Here is a 10,420-nt window from a genome sequence, read left to right on the forward strand (position 1 = left end):
TTAAAGCACACCAATGCTGCTATTTAAGCAAGTTTTTATCTTAAAATAATTCATCTGAATAAGTTTAAAGAAAAATGAGTTTGGCTAGGTGCAGGGGCTCACGCCTGTCATCACAGCACTTTGGGAGGCCAAGGTGGATGGGTCACTCAAGGCCAGGAGTTTGACACCAGCCTGGCCAATGTGGTAAAATCCTGTCTCTACTAAAAACACAAAAATTAGCCGGGCCTGATGGTGCATGCCTGTAATCCCAGCTACTTGGGAAGCTGAGGCAGCAGAATCGTTTGAACCTGGGAGGCAGAGATTGTAGTGAACCGAGATCGTGACACTGCAACCCAGCCTGGACAACAGAGCGAGAGCCTGTCTCGAAAGAAAGGAAGAAGAAAGAAAGAGAGAGAGAGCGAGAAGGAGAAAAGGAGAGGAGAGAAGGAGAGAAAGAAAGGAGGAGAGAAAGAAGGGGAGAAAGGAAAGGAAAGGGAAAAGAAAAGAGAGAAAGAGAGAAAGAAAAAAATGAGTTTAAGAATCGATGCAAAATGAGGTAAAAGGTATGAGGTGAACCTTAGATAATTAAGCACAGTCCTGGAAGAGTATTCCATTGAGCACTGGGTGAAAACGCATTTTGTAACACCTCTGGAAGCTGGCTTTTATCATTAAGACCTAACAGTTTTCTTTAGAGCAATAATAAATGAAAAGATTATTTGTCTGTATTTCCTTTTTGCTAGGAATTAGGAAAGCAACCTCTGTGAAGAGTTTTATCTTATTTTTTATTTTTTTGTTTGATTTCCAACTTTTAAGCCCAGTTGTACATGTGCAGGATTGCGAGTTTATTACATAGGTAAGTGTGTGCCGTGGTAGTTTGCTGCACAGATCATCCCATCACCTAGGAATTAAGCCCAGTATCCATTAGCTATTCTTCCTGATGCTCTCTCCCCTCCCCCAGCCTCCAACAGTGTGTGTTGTACCCCCCATGTATCCATGTGTTCTCAACATTCAACTCCCGCATATAAGTAAGAACATGAGGTATTTGATTTTCTGTTCCTGCATTACTTGGCTGAGGATAATGGCTTCCAGCTCCATCCATGTCCCTGCAAAGGACATGCGTGATCTGATTCTATTTCACTGCTGCATAGTATTCCATGGTGTATCTGTATCACATTTTCTTTATCCAATCTATCATTGTTGATTCCTTGTCTTTGCTATTGTGAATAGTGCTGCAATGAACATATGTGTTCAAATATCTTTATAATAGAATGATTTATATTCCTTTGGGTATATACCCAGTAATGGGATTGGTGGGTCATATTTTATTTTTAATAAGTATGTTAAAGTCTTTAAGATCAATACTGTATAAATTTCTTAAAATAAAATGCTTTGATTTTGAGTTTATGCCTTATGTGGTTTTTCTCACTTTGCCCTTCAACTAAGTTCCTTACTTCTTTTCATTTTTCTATATATATTTTTGCAAACTACCTGAATCAGTTCAGGGCATTGGGTGAATATATACATGCACATGTACGTATACTTACACATATTAAGCTCATTTCTAGGAAAAACAATAAAAACAATGATATTGCCAGAATATTTTTCCTCCTAATAAAACAGAGGGCATTAAGGAGATTAAGGAAATTTTGAAGTATTCACTGACATCAAAGGCATCAACGAGAATAAGGAAGTTCATCTTCCTTTACCACCTGGGTGAAGCTTTCACATGTGATTTGTCATCCTGAATCCGAGATTTCAGTTAGGCTAATGTCCACCCAAGGTTATATTAAACAGCAACTTTATGATTACGTCTGAAAATAGGGGTGGATTATAAAGACACTCACATCACTCTGGTTTTTGGCCACCTTCAAGGAGTGCAGCATCTTGGGATCGTCATTAATGCTGAGGGCTCCAATCATTTTCCCTTTGTTTTTTTCATAGTCTTTCTTGTACATCACCTGCAAAGACATCACACGTGCCAGATCCCACTCACCAGGTGTCCCTGAGGCCACCCTGTCCAGGTCCCCAGGTCCCCAGGCCACACTCACATCGCTGGTGTTCTTGGTGTTGGCTTTGGCTGCCAACAGGGGAATGGCGTCCACTTTAATGTCAAACTTCTTGGCTTTGCTCTTCTCCCAGTCTTGTTTATAAAGATTCTGGACAGAAAAATTCAGCAAAGGAATTGGCAAAAGTGATACATATGTCATGACCTTTAAAGACTAATGGGTAACTAAATACCTTGTCTTAATACAAAATAAATGGGCCCTTTTTATTGTCTAGGAAATCATGCATATTTTAAACATTTCTTCTCAAGCTAGAGCTATTAATTCTCCAAGATTGGGCTTCTCTACTCCCCATGAGAAATTTTTATCAAATTAATTTAATTCTAGTTATTATACTAATATTTTATTCCTAATACTGAATGGTTTATAGAGTAGCACAAATATTCTACAGTTAACTTATTTTTTTATGATATAAAAGGCATCACTTTCACTTGACCTCTAAGTTCTCTGCAAAGGTTATTTCATAAATCATTGCAACACTCATTGATGCCAGATAATCTTAGTACTCATTTATAGAATTATTGAAGAAATTGAGAACCCCAAGGATAATTTAACTTTTTTACAAAATTAAGTTTGAAGAATGAAGGACAGAAATGGATATCTGGACTTCTGCCCTTTCAATCCCCTATATCTTTATTCACGAACGTTCTCATACATGTTGAAGTAAGTATCATTTGCGTGAAATAAGGGACATTATAAGCCCAGGGAATAAATGAATTATAGTATAATTTAAATGAATATATGGCTAAAAGATCTACCATTAAAAATTGCAATTAAGCATACATGAGAGGTAGCATTCTGAGGGCTGGTTACAATACTATATTATGATTATCTAATTGCATGAAACTACTTTAAGATTGCTACACACATTTTGTAAGGTGAATTCAGTTATATTGGCAGAGGCATAGGAACATGACACAAATGTTAACAGGTCTTCCCATTTTTAACATTAATCTATTCATTGAATTGTAATGAAGCAGTTCAAAAATAAAAGCACAGGTTGTCAGTAAATCACGTGGTACAGGGCATGAGAAACTCACATCACTCAGGTTATAGGCATTGACTTTGTGCTGGATAAGAGCAGGAGTATCAGGCGGGATATGGCACTTGAACTTTTCACTTTCATGTTTTGCTTTGTAATTTAACTATGACAGAGAGAGAGAGAGAGAGAGAGAACCAATTAGTTCAGAATAATTGTTCCAGAATACAAAAATCATTGTGTGGTACATTTTGTAAAGTAAATGTCAGCATTGTTGAGATCAGAAGAGACATCTAGAGCTTGGGTAGGCCACTGGCATTACTGATTCTGTGTGTGAGACACTTGACAGCTATTATCACATCTGCCACCATGGTAGGACCCTGAAGGAATGAGGTGGCTCTGTCAAACATGTTCCCCTCCCTGCGTAGCACAATTGACCCTGTAGGTTCTGAGAGGGGCCCCGCCCTGTCTCTCAGAACCTGACAGTGTCAGTCTCACTGACAGTGAGACTGTCAGTGCTCACGTACCAGAGCCTCTTTCCTTTCATCTGATTAAGAGTCCTCTCACAGACATCAGGGCTTTTGATGCTCTAATTGGAGCCTTCATTTCTGGCCATAAATCTACTGAGGTTACTTTTATATTTAGTTCAACACAACTTTGGAAATCCACACTTAAAGCTCATATAATAAAATTTGTCTCAGAGATTCCAATTTCCAGAAACTTATTAGGGAGAGAGAAACTCATGTACTGAATACTTGCTGTTGGCCAGAGTATGTGCAGTGCACATTTCTTCCCTCACTGACTCTTCAAAACAGCCACAAATTATAAAAGAGAAATATCGGGCAGAGGGGGGTTAAATCTTTGGCCACTCAGACATCAATGACAGAGCTAACATTTGAAGGCAGTTTTGTCTGACTCTAGAACTCACATTCTTTCCATAGCTTTCAGCTACATTTGTTTCCTTCACAGAATCGTTTCACTGTAAATGTTATCCACCCAAGAAGATACAGAAATACACGTTTATACAAATAAATACTGTTTAAACTTGCTAATACTTACTCAGCCTTTTGGATAAACTTGATAAGTCATTGGATTTTATGTATAGAGTTATGAAATGTTATCCCTCATAATTGGGTGTCCTGGGTAGTTAGAGGAACTTACATCACTCAGTTGTTTGGAATTGACTTGGGCTTGTAGCAGAACAGGAGAGTCGGTAACTTGGGTGAATTTTGTCTTATCTGGGTGGACTTTGTAGGTGTGCTGTGGGGAAGCAAAGACATTTGGTTTAGCAGTATCACCTATCAGATCCAAGGTGGCCCATAGGCCAAGCAAATAGAACCTCATGCCCCACAAAGCAAAGCAACTTGTAGTTAATAAAATATATTTTTTTCTAGCTAGACTGTAGTTTGAGAAGTGCTCTTACATCTGAATGAGAAACTTTCCTATATCTTCAGGTTTCTGATAACTCTACTTTGGGAAAATGAGCTAGAATTACCTTTTAAAATGTAGGGATGCCAACAAGGGGAAAATAGGATGTTTACTACAAAACAGATTTCATTTCTTGCAATTGCCTGGCTTACATTTATTTGAAAAAGTGTCAACATTTTAAACATTTCCTGATCACTAGATGCTATGGAAGGCAGTCACATTCAAAGTTCAGACTACAGACTTACATCTTTACACTGATCTAGTTTCTTAATTGCTTCATATTCTTGAGTTATGGTCTGAGGGAAGAAGCCTTTGCCTCTGTCTTCTTCATATTCTGCTTTGTAGTTTTTCTATAAGGAGAAGAAATCAGGCATAAGATGCAGCCATTGTATTCATGCCCTAAGAAAAATGTTATTTGGAAAGTCAAACAATCATCTTAGAACTTACATCACTGTTTTGAGCTGTGACTCTCATGCAGTGTGAATGGTAGGGATCCTCGAAGCTGCCTACATAATGTCCCAAAATATTTTTTACGTAGGAATCTTTATATTTCTTCTGCAAGACAAAACATATTTCATTTATTAATTGGTGAAAATGGGTTCTTTTTTTAACAGAAGGAGTGACAGTAAGATTGCTCACATCACTGCTGAAGTTCTGCAGAACGGTATCGAGCTTGAATTTGGGGGTCTCGCAGTAATTTATGCTCTTTGCCTTTGTCTTTTCATAGTTTTCCTTGTATAGTTTCTGTCGAAGGAAAAAAATCAGTTAAAGTAGATTGCTGTCACTCCCACGCTGATTATAACACTTACATTTTCTAACACTAAATAAAAGATGAAGAAAAGATATTGCCTGTCAATTGTCTTAAAAACTGACAATCGAGGCCGGGCACAGTGGCTCACTCACGCCTGTAATCCCAGTACTTTGGGAGGCTGAGGCAGGGGGATCACGAGGTTAAGAGTTTGAGACAAGCCTAGCCAACAAAGTGAAACCCTCTTTCTACTAAAAATACAAAAAATTACCTTGTCTTGGTGTCATGCGCCTGTAATCCCAGCTACTTGGGAGGCTGAGGCAGGAGAATCGCTTGAACCCGGGAGGCAGAGGTTGCAGTGAGCCGAGATGGCACCACTGCACTCCAGCTCGGGTGACAATGCGAGACTCCATCTCAAAACAAAACAAAAAGAAAAAACTTGACAATTGAACACACAGTGTCATGAATTATAAGACTGTTATAAGACTATTAGCAATTATTATAAAGCCTAAGTTTTGTACATTCCAAACTCAAAAAACTAAGAAACCAATATGCCACCTCTGACCACGCCCCGCCAGTAGCAGAGATTCTTGTGTATTTCTGAACTGCTGCCCTCTCTGTCTCTCAGCTCACAAGCTCTTTCCTCACTGATAGTACCACAGCAAACACAGAGGTTTTGAGCAATTGCAAGTTGTTTAATTTTTTAAAACAAACCTTCATGAAAAAGTTATATAAGGTGAGAAATACACAATCTCTCTTTCTCCTATAACTATAAAAAAACTCTTATTACACAATTAGCCTTCAATATAAGATTTTATATATATATACACACACACACATACATATGAACTGGTACTATGAGTTATTACTAACTCTTCTTCTCTGCCAGGATTTACCTTTAGCTTGAACAACAAGAAGCAATGATTAGTTTTAAATATGTGGCTGATAAAGCAGATTATTGTCACTTTTTTCATTCTGGGTTTTCAAAACGTAAATGATGCTATTCACATTTAATATTTTTATATTCCTGTCTTTATCGACAACGGAGATTTGAACTTGGTCTTTTAGATGTTTAATAAGGATGTTTTTCACTTAGAGAGCAAAACTGCTTTAAACTGCTTTTACACTACGGTGGGAACGTAAATTAGTACAGCCACCATGGAAAACAGTATGGAGATTCCTTAAAGAACTGAAAATAGAGCTACCATTCAATCCAGCAATCCCACTACTGGATGTCTACTCAAAGGAAAAGAAATCATATGAAAAAGGCACATGCATAAGAATGTTTATAGCAGCATAATTCACAATTGTGCTGCTATAAACCTAAGGGCCCATCAACCAACAAATAAAGAAAATGTGGTATATATACAGCATGGAATGCTACTCAGCCATAAAAAAGAATGAAATAACGTCTTTTGAAGCAACTTGAATGGAGCTGGAGGCCATTGTTCTAAATGAAGTAACTCAGGAATGAAAAACCAAATATCATCTGTTCTCACTTATAAGTGGGAGCTAAGCTATGAGGACACAAAGGCAGAAGAATGATATAATGGACTTTGGGAACTTGAGTGGAATGTTGGGGTGGGAGTGAGGGAGAAAGACTACGTTATAGTCTCAGGTGTCACTGCTTAGGTGATGGGCGCACCAAAATCTCAGCAATCAACACTAAAGAACTTTTCCATGTGACCAAAAACCACCTGTACCCGAAAAATGACTGAAATAAAATGGTTTTTTAAAAAGAAAGCAAACGTGCTTTGCATTGATTTCCCAGCAGAGCTATTTGGACAGATCTATTTATACCCTCTCACTTGCCACTTTCCCCCACCCGCTCACCGCACACACAAATTTCCCCCACCCACACACACAAATTTCCTTTGCTGCTTAGTTCAAGGGACAAAGAAAAGATAACTAACCCACACAGACAGCTACACAAAATCCACAAATGTTAGGAAAGCTTAATGCAAACCTAACCATAAGAGATAAACTCAAATCATCACATATTCAATCTCTCTTTCTGTCTCTCTCAGGCTGTTAGTCTTTTAATCCCAAGCCCAGTCTCATTTGCCTAATATGCTTCAAATTGAACAGCTTAGTCGGGCTCTTAATAACTGCACAATTAGAGAGGCGGAGCAAGATGGCCGAATAGGAACAGCTTCAGTCTCCATCTCCCAGCGCGAGCGACACAGAAGACCGGCGATTTCTGCATTTTCAACTGAGGTACTGGGGTCATCTCACTGGGGAGTGCCAGACAATCGGTGCTGGTCAGCTGCTGCAGCCCGACCAGCGAGAGCTGAAGCAGGGCGAGGCATCGCCTCACCTGGGAAGCGCGAGGGGGAAGGGAGTCCCTTTTCCTAGCCAGAGGAACTGAAACACACAACACCTGGAAAATCGGGTAACTCCCACCCCAATACTGCGCTGTAACACCGGCACACCGGAGATTGTATCCCACACCTGGCCGGGAGGGTCCCACGCCCACGGAGCCTCCCTCCTTGCTAACACAGCAGTCTGCGGCAATCTAACCGCAAGGCAGCAGCGAGGCTGGGGGAGGGGCGCCCGCCATCGCTGAGGCTTAAGTAGGTAACTAAAGCCGCTGGGAAGCTGGAACTGGGTGGAGCTCACAGCAGCTCAAGGAAACCTGCCTGTCTCTGTAGACTGCGCCTCTGGGGACAGGGCTCAGCTAAAGGAGTAGAAGCCTGTGAAACGCGAACGACTCTGTCTGACAGCTTTGAGGAGAGCAGTGGATCTCCCAACACGGAGGTTGAGATCTGAGAAGGGGCAGTCTGCCTGCTCAAGTGGGTCACCGACCCCTGAGTAGCCTAACTGGGAGACATCCCCCACTAGGGGCAGTCTGACACCCCACACCTCACAGGGTGGAGTACACCCCTGAGAGGAAGCTTCCAAAGCAAGAATCAGACAGGTGCACTCGCTGTTCAGCAATATTCTATCTTCTGCAACCTCTGCTGCTGATACCCAGGCAAACAGGGTCTGGAGTGGACCTCAAGCAATCTCCAACAGACCTATAGCTGAGGGTCCTGACAGTCAGAAGGAAACCTATCAAACAGGAAGGACACCTATATCAAAACCCCATCAGTACGTCACCATCATCAAAGACCAGTGACAGATAAAACCACAAAGATGGGGAAAAAGCAGGGCAGAAAAGCTGGAAATTCAAAAAATAAGAGTGCATCTCCTCCTGCAAAGGAGCACAGCCCATCGCCAGCAACGGATCAAAGCTGGTCAGAGAATGATTTTGATGAGATGAGAGAAGAAGGCTTCAGTCCATCAAACCTCTCAGAGCTAAAGGAGGAATTACGTACCCAGCGCAAAGAAACTAAAAATCTTGAAAAAAAAGTGGAAGAATTGACAGCTAGACTAATTAATGCAGAGAAGGTCATAAACGAAATGACAGAGATGAAAACCATGACACGAGAAATACGTGACAAATGCACAAGCTTCAGTAACCGACTCGATCAACTGGAAGAAAGAGTATCAGCGATTGAGGATCAAATGAATGAAATGAAGCGAGAAGAGAAACCAAAAGAAAAAAGAAGAAAAAGAAATGAACAAAGCCTGCAAGAAGTATGGGATTATGTCAAAAGACCAAATCTACGTCTGATTGGGGTGCCTGAAAGTGAGGGGGAAAATGGAACCAAATTGGAAAACACTCTACAGGATATCATCCAGGAGAACTTCCCCAACCTAGCAGGCCAGGCCAACATTCAAATTCAGGAAATACAGAGAACGCCACAAAGATACTCCTCCAGAAGAGCAACTCCAAGACACATAATTGCCAGATTCACCAAAGTTGAAATGAAGGAAAAAATCTTAAGGGCAGCCAGAGAGAAAGGTCGGGTTACCCACAAAGGGAAGCCCATCAGACTGACAGCAGATCTCTCGGCAGAAACTCTACAAGCCAGAAGAGAGTGGGGGCCAATATTCAACGTTCTTAAAGAAAAGAATTTTAAACCCAGAATTTCATATCCAGCCAAACTAAGTTTCATAAGTGAAGGAGAAATAAAATTCTTTACAGATAAGCAAATGCTTAGAGATTTTGTCATCACCAGGCCTGCCTTACAAGAGACCCTGAAGGAAGCCCTAAACATGGAAAGGAACAACCGGTACCAGCCACTGCAAAAACATGCCAAAATGTAAAGACCATCGAGCCTAGGAAGAAACTGCATCAACTAATGAGCAAAATAACCAGTTAATATCATAATGGCAGGATCAAGATCACACATAACAATATTAACCTTAAATGTAAATGGACTAAATGCTCCAATTAAAAGACACAGACTGGCAAACTGGATAAAGAGTCAAGACCCATCAGTCTGCTGTCTTCAGGAGACCCATCTCACATGCAGAGACATACATAGGCTCAAAATAAAAGGATGGAGGAAGATCTACCAAGCAAATGGAGAACAAAAAAAAGCAGGGGTTGCAATCCTAGTCTCTGATAAAACAGACTTTAAACCATCAAAGATCAAAAGAGACAAAGAAGGCCATTACATAATGGTAAAGGGATCAATCCAACAGGAAGAGCTAACTATCCTAAATATATATGCACCTAATACAGGAGCACCCAGATTCATAAAGAAGTCCTTAGAGACTTACAAAGAGACTTAGACTCCCATACAATAAAAATAGGAGACTTCAACACTCCACTGTCAACATTAGACAGATCAACGAGACAGAAAGTTAACAAGGATATCCAGGAATTGAACTCATCTCTGCACCAAGCGGACCTAATAGACATCTATAGAACTCTCCACCCCAAATCAACAGAATATACATTCTTCTCAGCACCACATCACACTTATTCCAAAATTGACCACATAATTGGAAGTAAAGCACTCCTCAGCAAATGTAAAAGAACAGAAATTATAACAAACTGTCTCTCTGACCACAGTGCAATCAAACTAGAACTCAGGACTAAGAAATTCAATCAAAACCACTCAACTACATGGAAACTGAACAACCTGCTCCTGAATGACTACTGGGTACATAACGAAATGAAAGCAGAAATAAAGATGTTCTTTGAATCCAATGAGAACAAAGATACAACATACCAGAATCTCTGGGACACATTTAAAGCAGTATGTAGAGGGAAATTTATAGCACTAAGTGCCCACAAGAGAAAGCAGGAAAGATCTAAAATTGACACTCTAACATCACAATTAAAAGAACTAGAGAGGCAAGAGCAAACACATTCAAAAGCTAGCAGAA

The 10,420-nt window shown here is 40.2% G+C and overlaps 1 protein-coding gene across 1 annotated transcript in view; it reads right to left on the reverse strand.

Moving 5' to 3' along the window:
* The window catches only part of NEB (nebulin), a 215,414-nt gene that overhangs the window by 170,608 nt on the left and 34,386 nt on the right, over nucleotides 1-10,420 (reverse strand). Inside the window, exons 14-20 of the mRNA XM_026453974.1 lie at nucleotides 5,089-5,193; nucleotides 4,897-5,004; nucleotides 4,695-4,799; nucleotides 4,183-4,281; nucleotides 3,083-3,187; nucleotides 2,028-2,135; nucleotides 1,824-1,937 (exon numbers count right to left, since the gene is read on the reverse strand). Of these exons, the coding sequence (XP_026309759.1) occupies nucleotides 1,824-1,937; nucleotides 2,028-2,135; nucleotides 3,083-3,187; nucleotides 4,183-4,281; nucleotides 4,695-4,799; nucleotides 4,897-5,004; nucleotides 5,089-5,193 (744 nt within the window). The remainder of the gene's footprint in view (nucleotides 1-1,823; nucleotides 1,938-2,027; nucleotides 2,136-3,082; nucleotides 3,188-4,182; nucleotides 4,282-4,694; nucleotides 4,800-4,896; nucleotides 5,005-5,088; nucleotides 5,194-10,420) is intronic.

This window comes from Piliocolobus tephrosceles, chromosome 11, assembly GCF_002776525.5.
Source record: "Piliocolobus tephrosceles isolate RC106 chromosome 11, ASM277652v3, whole genome shotgun sequence".
Lineage (NCBI taxonomy): Eukaryota > Metazoa > Chordata > Mammalia > Primates > Cercopithecidae > Piliocolobus > Piliocolobus tephrosceles.